At 40.6% G+C, this 13,057-nt stretch overlaps 4 protein-coding genes across 4 annotated transcripts; 2 read left to right on the forward strand and 2 right to left on the reverse strand.

Annotated features, from left to right (window-relative positions):
• Positions 1 to 335: 335 nt before the first annotated feature.
• PDR10 (ATP-binding cassette multidrug transporter PDR10) lies at positions 336 to 5,033 on the forward strand (the record flags this gene model as incomplete). The annotated part of the gene is made up of 1 exon (XM_033913548.1): positions 336 to 5,033. The coding sequence occupies one exon, from the start codon at positions 336 to 338 to the stop codon at positions 5,031 to 5,033; it is 4,698 nt and encodes a 1,565-aa protein (XP_033769439.1).
• A 245-nt stretch (positions 5,034 to 5,278) lies between these two features.
• Positions 5,279 to 7,912, reverse strand: SCD5 (Scd5p; the record flags this gene model as incomplete). The annotated part of the gene is made up of 1 exon (XM_033913549.1): positions 5,279 to 7,912. One exon carries the CDS (start codon positions 7,910 to 7,912, stop codon positions 5,279 to 5,281), a length of 2,634 nt encoding a protein of 877 aa, XP_033769440.1.
• A 271-nt stretch (positions 7,913 to 8,183) lies between these two features.
• Positions 8,184 to 11,957, reverse strand: MIP1 (DNA-directed DNA polymerase gamma MIP1; the record flags this gene model as incomplete). The annotated part of the gene is made up of 1 exon (XM_033913550.1): positions 8,184 to 11,957. One exon carries the CDS (start codon positions 11,955 to 11,957, stop codon positions 8,184 to 8,186), a length of 3,774 nt encoding a protein of 1,257 aa, XP_033769441.1.
• A 270-nt stretch (positions 11,958 to 12,227) lies between these two features.
• Positions 12,228 to 12,929, forward strand: VMA4 (H(+)-transporting V1 sector ATPase subunit E; the record flags this gene model as incomplete). Its single annotated transcript, XM_033913551.1, has 1 exon — positions 12,228 to 12,929. The coding sequence occupies one exon, from the start codon at positions 12,228 to 12,230 to the stop codon at positions 12,927 to 12,929; it is 702 nt and encodes a 233-aa protein (XP_033769442.1).
• Positions 12,930 to 13,057: the final 128 nt, after the last annotated feature.

Genomic DNA, 13,057 nt, shown 5'->3' on the forward strand with positions numbered 1-13,057 from the left:
TTCCACGGACTCATAAGGGATGCGGTAGGCAGAAAAACCCTTAATTTGATACAGTACACCAATTTCGTCGACACATTTCTATTTTGTTGGATTAATAATAATATACTTGTTGTCATTAATACCAATATTGTAGCGGGGCTTCTCCGATGTAGCGAGCTTTATATAAGTATAAAAGAAGGACAGTAGTGCAAAGGGACTCTTATTTTTCTTGTCTCGTCCCTATGACACGACTATACAAGATATTCGGTGCTGTTATATCTCTACACTTTGTAAAAACGTTTCTGGTATAGCAGAAAATATCAAGCAATAGCTTCTGGCCTTATATAATTGTCAGCATGTTGCAGGCACTCTCAAGTTCAAACCCGGGCTTGAATGAAGGAAATGCTGCTTCGTCGGCCTATTCACCAAGCGAGACACAGCCGTACGAAGGCCTCGACACGGCAGCTCAGGAAGAAATAAGAGAGTTGGCAAGAACACTGACGAGCCAATCTTCTCTTTTATCCCAGGAGAAACACCTTGCCGGAACAGGCGACCCGAATACACTAGCAGCTGCTTCTTCGTCGTCTTCGAGCAAGTCTATTTTCACTAGTGATATCAAAGGTGTCAACCCAATACTTTTGGATGTCAATGATCCAGATTACGACGAGACATTAGACCCTCGGTCAGAAAACTTCTCTAGTGTCAGATGGGTGCGAAACATGGCGCAAGTATGCGAAAATGATTTGGATTTCTATAAACCGTTCTCGTTAGGTTGCGCCTGGAAAGATTTGAGTGCCTCTGGCGATTCTGCCGATATTTCCTACCAAGGAACGTTTGGTAATATGCCCATCAAGTACCTGAAAATGGGTTGGAGGCGCATTTCTCAACGTCTTTTCTGCCGGAAACATGACAAAAATGAAGAGAATGATTCCACTTTCCAAATTTTGAAGCCGATGGACGGATGCATCAACCCGGGAGAACTACTGGTTGTCCTTGGGCGGCCAGGTGCAGGATGTACTACGCTGCTGAAATCTATATCCGTAAATACACACGGATTCAAGATCTCTCCGGACACAATCATTACATATAACGGATTTTCCAGCAAAGAAATCAAAAACCATTACCGTGGTGAAGTGGTCTACAATGCAGAATCAGATATACATATTCCGCACTTGACGGTATTCCAAACTTTATACACAGTGGCAAGACTGAAGACACCAAGGAACAGAATCAAGGGTGTAGATAGGGACACATTTGCCAAACATGTCACTGAAGTGGCAATGGCAACTTACGGACTGAGCCACACCGCAGATACGAAAGTAGGTAATGATTTTGTTCGTGGTGTATCCGGGGGGGAGAGGAAAAGAGTTTCCATTGCTGAAGTGTCTATATGTGGCTCTAAGTTTCAATGCTGGGATAATGCCACGAGGGGCTTAGATTCGGCTACTGCACTGGAATTCATCAAAGCCTTGAAAACGCAGGCCTCTATCACAAAGTCTGCAGCAACTGTGGCCATTTACCAATGTTCTAAAGATGCCTATGACTTGTTCGATAAAGTATGTGTTCTTTATGATGGTTACCAAATTTTCTTTGGTCCAAGTAAACAGGCCAAAAAGTACTTTCAAAGAATGGGGTATGTTTGTCCCGAAAGACAGACCACAGCAGACTATTTGACCTCTATTACTAGTCCTTCTGAAAGAATCAAGGACGAAAACATGGTTAAACACGGAATTGAGATCCCACAAACAGCCTATGAAATGAACCAGTACTGGATACAATCAGAAGAATACAAGCAATTGCAAGTACAAGTGAGCGAACATTTAGATACAGACTCATCCCAGCAAAGAGAACAAATGAAGGACGCACATATTGCCAAACAATCGAAGAGGGCACGGCCCTCTTCCCCTTATACAGTAAGTTTCTTTTTGCAGGTTAAGTATATTCTAATCAGGGATTTTTGGAGGATTAAAAACGATCCAAGTATTCAACTATTTACAGTTTTGAGCCATGCGGCAATGGCCCTTATATTGGGATCAATGTTCTATAAAGTCATGCTTTCCACTACCACGACAACGTTTTATTACCGAGGCGCGGCTATTTTTTTTGCTATCTTGTTTAATGCGTTCTCATCACTTTTAGAGATCTTTTCACTCTATGAGACAAGGCCTATCACCGAAAAGCACAAGACTTACTCGTTGTATCGCCCAAGTGCTGATGCTTTCGCTTCTACATTTTCTGACGTTCCAACAAAATTGGCCACGGCAATAACTTTCAACATACCGTATTATTTTTTAATCAATTTAAAAAGAAATGCCGGTGCTTTTTTCTTTTACTTTTTGATCAATATCATAACAGTTTTTGCTATGTCACATTTGTTCAGATGTATTGGTTCGGTGTCAAAGACTTTACCCCAGGCAATGGTTCCCGCATCTGTTCTTTTGTTAGCTTTTGCAATGTACACTGGGTTTGCAATCCCAAGAGTCCAAATGCTTGGCTGGTCAAAATGGATTTCGTATATCAACCCATTGTCTTATCTTTTTGAATCACTAATGATTAACGAATTCCATGATAGAAATTTTCCATGTGCGCAGTACATACCCAATGGGCCGAATTATGCAAATGCAACAGGTGACGAAGTGATCTGCTCCGCTCTCGGTGCTGTCCCCGGTAATACTTATGTGAGTGGTGATGATTTCATTCAAACGAACTACGGCTTTCGGCATAAGAATAAATGGCGGTCTATTGGTATTGGTTTAGCTTACATCATTTTTTTTTTATTTTTGTATTTATTCATCTGTGAATACAATGAAGGAGCAAAGCAAAATGGTGAAATGTTAGTATTCCCTCATAGCGTGGTTAAAAAAATGAAGAAGAAGGGCATTGTCTCTGGGAAGAGAAGTAAAAACAAACCCACATTGTCAGCACCTGATGCTGAGAAGGACATAGAGATGAACAACGATTCAAGTGTCACCGATACAAGGTTTTTACGGGACTCTGATGTAGCTGTGATGGGTAATAATAATATTGCAGCAAAGGAACAGTTTTCTTCTCCTTCATCTTCTGCGTCTAGAAGCAATAGCTTTAGTAAAAGTAACGATATTGAACTGTCCAAATCACAAGCGATTTTTCACTGGAAAAACTTATGCTACGATATTCCGATTAAAAAAGGGAAAAGGAGGATTTTAAATAATGTTGATGGTTGGGTCAAGCCTGGTACATTGACCGCCTTAATTGGTGCATCTGGTGCAGGAAAAACAACGTTATTAGACTGTCTTGCCGAAAGAACTACGATGGGTTTAATTACTGGTGATGTGTTCGTAGATGGGAGACCACGGGATGAGTCTTTCCCTAGATCAATTGGCTATTGTCAGCAGCAGGATTTGCATTTGAAAACTGCAACTGTGAGAGAATCATTAAGGTTTTCCGCATACCTGCGTCAGGCTGATGATGTGTCCATTAAGGAGAAAGATAAATACGTTGAAGAGGTCATTGAAGTACTGGACATGGAACTTTATGCTGATGCTATAGTAGGCGTGCCTGGCGAAGGCTTAAATGTGGAGCAAAGAAAGAGGTTGACAATAGGCGTTGAATTAGCCGCCAAACCAAAACTGTTGGTATTTTTAGACGAGCCCACGTCTGGACTAGATTCCCAGACTGCATGGTCAACTTGTCAGTTAATGAAAAAATTGGCTAGTCGTGGACAAGCAATTTTATGTACCATCCACCAACCTTCTGCCCTTCTAATGCAAGAATTTGATAGGTTACTATTTTTGCAAACTGGCGGACAAACTGTTTACTTTGGAGAGCTAGGGAAGGGCTGCAAGACAATGATTAATTATTTCGAAGCCCATGGTGCTCATAAATGCCCTTCGGATGCCAATCCTGCCGAATGGATGTTGGAAATAGTGGGTGCAGCACCAGGAAGCCACGCCAGCCAAGATTATTTTACCATTTGGAGAGATTCTGAAGAATATAAAGAAATTAGAAAAGAGTTAGATTGGATGGAACGAGAATTACCTAAACGGACAGAAGGTTCGTCAAACCAGGAACAGAAAGAATTCGCTACTTCAACTTTGTATCAGATCAAATTGGTTAGTTACCGATTATTCCACCAATATTGGAGAACACCGTTTTACTTATGGTCAAAATTTTTTTTAGCAGTTGTGTCCGAACTCTTCATAGGCTTTACCTTTTTCAAAGCAAACACATCATTGCAGGGCTTGCAAAACCAAATGCTAGCCATCTTTATGTTTACTGTGGTCTTTAACCCGATATTACAACAATACTTACCACTTTTCGTTCAGCAGAGAGAACTTTATGAAGCCAGAGAAAGACCATCAAGAACATTTTCATGGAAAGCATTTATTGTATCGCAGATTCTCGTAGAAATTCCCTGGAGTTTACTGGCCGGAACTATATCTTTTTTCGTCTACTATTATCCTGTAGGATTCTACAGAAATGCCTCTTATGCAAATCAACTTCATGAACGAGGTGCTTTATTCTGGCTGTTTGCATGTGCGTTTTACGTCTATATCAGTTCGATGGGAATATTGGTAATTTCATGTATTGAAATTGCAGAGAATGCTGCAAATCTTGCTTCACTATTGTTCATAATGTCGTTATCTTTTTGCGGTGTTCTGGCTACCTCGGATGTTCTACCAAGATTCTGGATTTTTATGTATAGAGTGTCACCTCTGACATATCTCATTGATGCTTTGCTGTCGGTCGGGTTGGCCAATGCCAAAGTCGTTTGTTCTAACGAAGAACTTTTAAGATTTGTCCCTCCGAGTGGTATGACATGCTTGGAGTATATGGAGCCTTATTTGCAATCAGCTGGGACAGGGTATCTGGTTGATGAGAGTTCCGAAACTGATTGTCAGTTTTGTCAATTTAGTTCCACCAATGACTATCTGAAAACTGTAAGTTCTTCGTATTCACGTAGATGGATGAACTACGGTATTTTCAGTGCGTATATTGTCTTTGACTATTGTGCAGCAATATTTTTATACTGGCTAGTAAGGGTTCCAAAGAAGAGCAAAAAATTAGAGAAATGATTGAATGTGACTTCCTTCATTATATTTGCAAAACAATTTATTTTGTTTAGAAATTAATGTCATATTATTAAATGTTTTGGGAAAGGAAATTGAAAAAATAGTTCAGATCTTTTGTTTTAACACAGCCGAAGAATGCTAGTGAACTAGTGTTCATAAATTGCCCAGTTTTGTGACCTTATATACATACACATACGCCTACATATATATTATTTTTCATATCTATACGCCCGCTTTAACTAACTATACTATGGTCTCCTACTGTATTGAATTTGTAAAGCATCAACTTGCTGCTGTAATGACTGCAAGTTACCCAAAATATCGCTTGAATTAGATCTATTAACGTCTGTATTAAATGGGAATTGCTGTTGCTGCTGTTGCTGTTGCTGCTGTTGATGAATTTGCTGACCTAACATTCCGTAATTAGGCTTGTTAGGTTGGTTTTGTATATTAGAATTGTTTAGATGGAGTTGCCCCGGATGTTGCTGCATTTGAGAAAGTTGACCCCCATATATTGATTGTTGAGGTTGTTGAGGTTGTTGCTGCTGGTGGCTATAAGTCTGACGAGATTGACTGTTGTTCATTGCTGGATTGGTGTTTTGGAATGAACCTATGCTATTACCAGCGTTATTGCTATTAACAGTGGACGCATTTGATGGCATAGGATTCGGAGATGGTGAAGTCGAAAGCAAAGATTGGAAGTAACTATTAGCAGCATTTTGAGGTGACAAAAAATTTGGAGATTGCATACTTGGTGAATTTGCATACGAGGTCTGAGTAGGTACCAAATTATTCTGCTTTTGTATGTTGGGGTACGTATGTTGAGGTGACACAATGGCTGCTTGTTGCTGCTGCTGTTGAGCGCGTGGAGGTGGAGGAGGTGGAAGATGTTGGGGTTGTTGCTGATTATTAGCGTACGTATGTTGGGGAGATATCATTGTTGATTGATTATTGGAATACGTATTTTGCGGAGAAAGAATAGGAGGCTGATTTTGGGTAAAGGTGTTTTGTGGAGAAATCAAATGTGACCGCTGATGTTGCGGAATAGTATTTTGAGGAGAAAGCAAATGTGACTGCTGATGCTGAGGAAGAGTGTTTTGAGGGGAAAGGGCGCTAGATATTTCTACTTTCGGCATGGATATAATGTTTCCATTGTTAATCCGAACATTGTTAGAATATGTATGTTGAGGGGATATGCTTGATGGCTCAATCTTTGATTCAGTCGAATTAACTCCTTGGTAAGGTTGCTGCTGATTGTTTTGGGGAAGAGTAATATTAGGAGAATTCAGAAAGGGCGGTCCCGTAGCTTGTGGAGACGAAGATTGGTTCGTGAACTGTGGCTGAAACATCGAAGGTACTGCGTTATTTACTGAAGGTGAGAGATGCTGTTTCATTAAGTAGTTTGCAGAACCTGTCGCAGTAGGTTTCAAAGGCTGAAGCCCTCCAGGGTTTACAACTGTTTCAGGTGTATTCGAAGGTTTGATAGATTGAGGTTGTTCCATATGACTTCGCATCAAATAGTTTGCAGAGCCTGTTGCTGTCGGTTTTAAAGGTTGTAAACCCGTCTGAATGGCACCGTCGCTTGGATGTAACCCCTGATTATATTCTTCTCGCACCAGATGATTAGCAGAACCTGTAGCCGTGGGCTTCAAAGGTTCTAATGGCATTTGTTGTGGAATCCCGGCGCTATTCACATTGTTAGTTGGTAAATTATTACCATTCTGTAAAAATGCGGATGAAATTGGCAATGATGCAGAATCAACAGTCTGTATTTGCTTGAAATGTGACAAAGAGTCCTTCATATCCTCTAAAACTTTCTTCTCCTCCTCAGTCTCTTGTTGTTCGCTGGGCAAACTCGAAACTAAACCGCTATTTTGTCTCCCCTTATATAGTCTCTTTAATAATTGGTCCATGGGCAATGTGAAGTCTAATGGACTGTCATTACTAAAGTCCTGATCTTCACCTTTTCCATCAGTATTTTGCTTTCTTGCCTCATTATTATTAAGCGATTCTTGATTAAGATTTGGAGGATCTTGAAACGTTATATGCTCTGAAAATCTAACCTTTTTACTCTTAAAGTTCGAATTTTTGATTCTCCTTCTGACCCTTTTCCTTGTCGTCTTACCAGTCAACAGCAATGAGGCAAATGAATCAAAATCAACCTTTTGATCACCAGCTTTGGTGGAACCATCATCGTCTTCCACCTCCTCATACACCTCTTCGTGATTTTCACTACTTAGGATAGGGCGCGGTTTGGGTACAGGTGCCTTTTCTAAGATCATACGTCTTAGAGGTAAAATACCATATATAATAGCTCTAGAAACTAGTCTTAGAACAGCGAAAAATTGGCCAATATTTAATGCATTTTTACAGCTACGGAAAATTTCCACAATTCTATCTTTAACTTTTTGTGATAAGTTGAAGTTGGTTAAGAATCTAAACACGTCATTCAATCTTATTAATTTTCCATGAGTCCTCAAACATATATAGTTGTACCATCTTAGATAAGTCCTTATTTCTTCATGGGTAAGTTGATTCTGTGATAAAGACAATGGGACTTGCATATCTTCGGGCGACTCTGCGTATACATCACCCCCAGAAAGTTTTCGTACTTCCGTGTGAGAAGGATCCCCCTTTTGGGGAGAATTTACGTTCGTAGCGGAATTAGCTCCTGTGTTTGGGTGATTATTTCTGTAAGACAAAGTCGTATCGCTGTGGCTTCTTGATCCTTGGTCCCAGAAGCTGGAATCATGTGGAGCAGCAGTGTTTATACCAAAGTCGAAAGACACACTGGGAGGTCCCAATCCATTTGATGGTCTCTTTTCTGCTTGGTCCCCGCTGCTTAAGTCCAATCCCGGAACATTAAGCCAATCAAACGACATATTTTGTTACCATGTAAAAATTAATGAGCCTGCTATAATATCTATAAAGCCTTAGCTAACGAGAAAATGCCGACGATTTGAATTTTGAACTCCTATTTCACTTCTGGCTTTTGTTTTTTCCACAACTCCTAACATTAACTTTTTTCTAATAGGGGCAATTTCCTTTGTTTTCTCATTTGGCGAAAAAAAGCTAGTAGAAATTTATAGAAAAAATAATGTTATAATGTGCTGTATATATAAATACAAATGCGTAAGCTAATGCAGATTTTGGCTAGTACCCTCTAGATATAGTAATGTCCCTTTCCAGCCCAAGCAAACTTCTTTTTGTAGTATCTGGCTTGCTTGCCGGCAATTTTTTGGAATGTACTGCTTTTGCAGTCTTTCGTATTGGCGATGGTGACGCAGTTCCCGCTTGTGTTGGTCTCTTTTTATAGCCAGATTTGTCGCTCAGAACGTCGTCAATAATTCCATCTATAGGAATATTAAAGAATTGTTTTTCTGTCTCCAAAGTATAGTCCAATGGTTTATTTGCACATTCATAGAACGCTTCAAATGCCTTCCTACCACCATACACTCTCTTGTACTTCCTTTCCATTGGTGTAGTATTCTTTTTTCTTGTCAATTTCTTCTTATTTTCGCTGGCCAAAACTACCCCATTTTCCTTCTTTCCCTTGTTCTTCAGCAGTTGCTCTTTGGGGATCGCAGAATCGTTAGCAATTTTATGAAGTGAGGTATAATCAGGCATATTAACAGGTGGTCTGATTCGTTGATCAATTTTAGCATTTTTGGTACCATCTAAAAAATTGGATCCCATAATGCGTATTTTAGTCCTTTTGCCCTTCCCAACATCGTGTATATAGTCTAAGAGGCTGTACTCTGTAGTGTTTCCGTCTCGAGCGTATTCTTTGGATGCACACTCCCGTAGATATTCTTCTTCTAGCTGGTTCACATTTCGCTTATCTGACTGAACTTGCATTGCAAGGAAATATTTCAAGAACTCTGGAGTGTAGGACCTATTGTATTCTTCAAATACGGGTTCTCTGTAGTTATAGGTATATTGCGACACTTCGCTATCGATATCGAGATTTGGCTGACCCAATTTACTATTGGGTTTGACTAACAGTTGATTGATATCAAGTGCCTCTCCATGAGGAATAGCAATTTTGTTCGATGGCGTTATGCAGTCCATATTGACTTCTTTACGAATGACTGAATCAATATCTACTTGCGAGAAGAAGGCACAGTTTTGTGGTAATTCATTTATACCCATTTGCTGACAAAACATGGCTCTTGTCCATATATTGCTGATTTGCAAAGCCATAGCAGCCCTGTACTTGTCCTTTTCGCTCACCAAAAATCTAATCTCATCATGGATGGAAATACAAAGCCTTGCCTCAAGATTGTATTTCTTAATGATATATTCCATGGAGCAACAAAGGAGATGTAAATAATCAACTCCAGATGACTGGATGGCCCAATTGATTCTTGAAGGCAAAAAAGAATTTGCTCTCAGATTTTTCTTCATGAGCGAATAGGTAATACCACATCCCAAAACCGGTGTCTTAGGTGTTTCTTGCTCTGCTATGCTTTCTAATTTATTAAATAGAATTGACTCAGAGCCACCATACCAGAATTTTTTGAATAATTTTGATCTTTTCGTTTTACCTTTTGTATTTTCATACAACTTATTTGCAATTTTTTTTGTTTCTTCGTCAGTTAAAGATGGGTTAAACCTTTTGAGTAATTGACTCGCGAATTTAGCACCTGCGCCGTAAATTCTCCCATAATTAAAAATTTTCGCCTCATTACGAGAACAGCCTAGAATTTGAGCTGTCTTCGTGTGCAAATCTGTACCTTCGTTTTTGGTACCTTCTAAACACATCCAACCAATGGCGGTGCCACCATGAACATTAAAAATAGAATCACCGACTAAAGATGCTATCCATAATTCTTCACTATCCACATCTGCTCCAACAAAGCAATAACCTGGGGGAGCTTTGACCTGGGTTTTCAATTCGGAACCTATTCTATTTGCCTTTGCGTTGGATGCGGTTAACCACGTATTTTCCACAGCTCTTCTAGTGATAGTGCCCATGGGTACAATTTTCGGTATAATTATGGCAAGATCATTTGTTTTGCCATTATTTAAGTTCGATCTTGCGGACAAAGAGTGGAATTCATTGGGAAATTTGGAACTGGGAACTACAAACTGGGATTGGATCCGTTCCCTTGCTGACATCCAATACGAACCTGAAGAGTTAATTTGTAAAGCTTGATGAGCCAATTCTGACTCCGATTTTAGCACGCCCTTTTCAAAAAAATGATTATATGATTTAGTTAAAAGATTCGTGCAATTGGAAGTGGGCCCATTAGGATGAGGTACTTTGAGAAGAACACCTGTAGGTTGGGACCCAAGGTTTTGCATTCTTATTTCCTCTTCCTCTTGAGATACGCTATCTGCCAGGACATAATTTTTAGCCCTGTATGTTTCTACTTGTTCATGGGGCACGTTAAAGCACCAACCAGACTCCTTCGACCATATTACGGGAAAATTTTCCCACGATAGCTTGAATAAAATCGGAATTATCCTTGATTTGATGGTGATCTTGGGCTCTATGGTGTCCTTTGAAGGAAAAAGTTGCCTATACCATTCGGGAAAGCCGGGCAGTTTTTGACATTTTGCAGGAACACCTTTCTTAGTTAATCTTAAAGGTTTCGTAGTCCAATCCAATTGTGATAACCAGGGGTCCTTGAGGTACATATCTGGCTGGTCTTTCAAAAGGACTATATCCTTAATGATTTGGACAATTTTTGATTCTATTTCAACTTTGGACTGTTGGTACAAAGACTCGGAGCTGTTCAAATAGTCGTTCCAGTCCTCCAGCTTCGTTGGCAGAATGCATTTGCTTAAAGACTTTAAACCTGCAAACGAAACTGGATGTGGACACTTTTTCAGGAAAACAGGGAAAATCTTATCAAACACTTGACTTGTGGCTGTTACGTCAGTGGCACAGTAGTTGACCAGTTTTTGAAAATTTTCTATTATCGTTGATTTATCTGTGGAGGCGAAGAAATCTCTATCGGCTTTATCAAGGTTAATTTTGCAGTGAAATTTCGCCACATCCTTTAATGAATTTAAAGCAGACACGTTCAACCAAGGATCGTCATAATCCTCGATGGAGATTTCTGATTGAACTTCTGATTCTACTTCTATTTCTTTTTTTTTCTTGTTATTCTTCATGAACATCGGACGCTGTCTTGAACACAGCCCAAATGATGCAATATGCAGCGATTGAGTGTCGAGGAAGAACGCCTTCGAGTCCCTGAAGTTGTATTCTTCGAGAACTCGTGCCCTGTCATACGCGACATTGTGACCAATTACGACTTGTTCCTTAGTCAACGTGTTCATGGGTATCAGCGCAGTTGGATCATCACCACCGCATATGAACGGCGAGCACCAAAGGTACCATGCCGTCGACGACAAAGCCGTTGCCAAAGTTGGATAGTCAGCAATGTTATACAGCGTCTCTACATCAAATACCACTAACTCTTCGTCTGGGTATGCTACTTCAACTGGTGCCGCACCCGGTACGTACTTGACCCAGCCTGGCTTCCGCAGCCATTCCGCCGGTCGTGCCACCATCTCCGTAAATTTACCCTCACAAAAACTCTTGTAAGGTTCTGAACTAAACTGTCCAATCTTCTGAAAGTGTTCATCCAGCGACCTGCCCTGCAGTGGCGGCAGGGGAAACGATATTGGCTCCGTGATGAGCGTCTTCTTCCCCCACAACCCATGGTCCTTTAGTGACTTTTTCGATAACTCCATTAGCTTGTCGCTTTGGCCCGCCTCGTCTCTACCACTGCAATTCCCAAACACCTGTCTCTGCAAAGACTCGCCTAAGTACTGTATCCCCACAGGATTAATCCTGGGTGCTTCTGCGTTATTCTTCTTTGTGGAGTACCATCGAGTATAAAACTGCACACGAAGCGGCCGCCGCCGCACCATTCGCAGCATGCAATGAGATGTAACCATCAGCTTCGTCATACTTGTCCCTCGTTGCTCAATAAGCTCACAATCTCCACCTCGACCTCTTCTATAAAACCGTTCTTTTGTAGTCCATAACTATTGTTGTTTACTGAGTATCGGCTAAAAGTGGGCCCGAGGTCACCCGCCACGGAGAGGGGCGAAAGCGGCCATTTCGATAAGGACTCACGCTATATATCAGCAAAGAACAATAGCAGTTGCAAGAAAAGTTGTTTCTTACTGTTTTGCAAAAAAAGAGCACAGAACAGGCCACGCACCACCCGATACAGCATGTCCTCCGCTATTACTGCTTTGACACCTAACCAAGTGAACGATGAATTGAACAAGATGCAAGCTTTCATCAGAAAGGAAGCTGAAGAAAAAGCGAAGGAAATCCAATTGAAGGCAGACCAAGAGTACGAAATTGAGAAGACCAACATTGTAAGAAATGAAACCAACAACATTGATGGCAACTTCAAGAGCAAGTTGAAGAAGGCCATGCTTTCGCAACAAATTACCAAGTCGACGATAGCAAACAAAATGAGGTTGAAGGTTCTTTCTGCTCGTGAACAGTCGCTGGACGGGATATTCGAAGAAACCAAGGAGAAGTTGTCAGGCATTGCCAATAACCGGGATGAGTACAAGCCCATTTTGCAATCATTGATCGTGGAAGCTCTTTTGAAGTTGTTGGAGCCTAAGGCCATTGTCAAGGCTCTTGAAAGAGACGCTGATTTAATCGAGTCGATGAAGGACGATATTATGCGTGAGTACGGCGAAAAGGCCCAACGTGCACCATTGGAAGAGATTGTTATTTCCAAGGATTACTTGAACAAAGACGTCATCTCCGGCGGTGTGGTGGTCTCCAATGCCTCCGACAAGATTGAAATTAACAACACTTTGGAGGAAAGATTGAAATTGTTAAGTGAAGAGGCATTGCCCGCCATCAGACTGGAATTGTACGGTCCTTCCAAGACAAGAAAGTTCTTTGACTGATCGAGCTGCAGCTTGTATAACTACATACTTACATATACACTCTAACAGATTTTTTTTTTGTATGTTGCTCTCCTCTCTGTTATGGTCCAGTCTTTTGCCTCTTTTTTTTTTTCTTTTTTTTTTTTTTT

Source organism: Saccharomyces paradoxus, chromosome XV (genome assembly GCF_002079055.1).
Source record: "Saccharomyces paradoxus chromosome XV, complete sequence".
In the NCBI taxonomy this organism is placed as follows: domain Eukaryota; kingdom Fungi; phylum Ascomycota; class Saccharomycetes; order Saccharomycetales; family Saccharomycetaceae; genus Saccharomyces; species Saccharomyces paradoxus.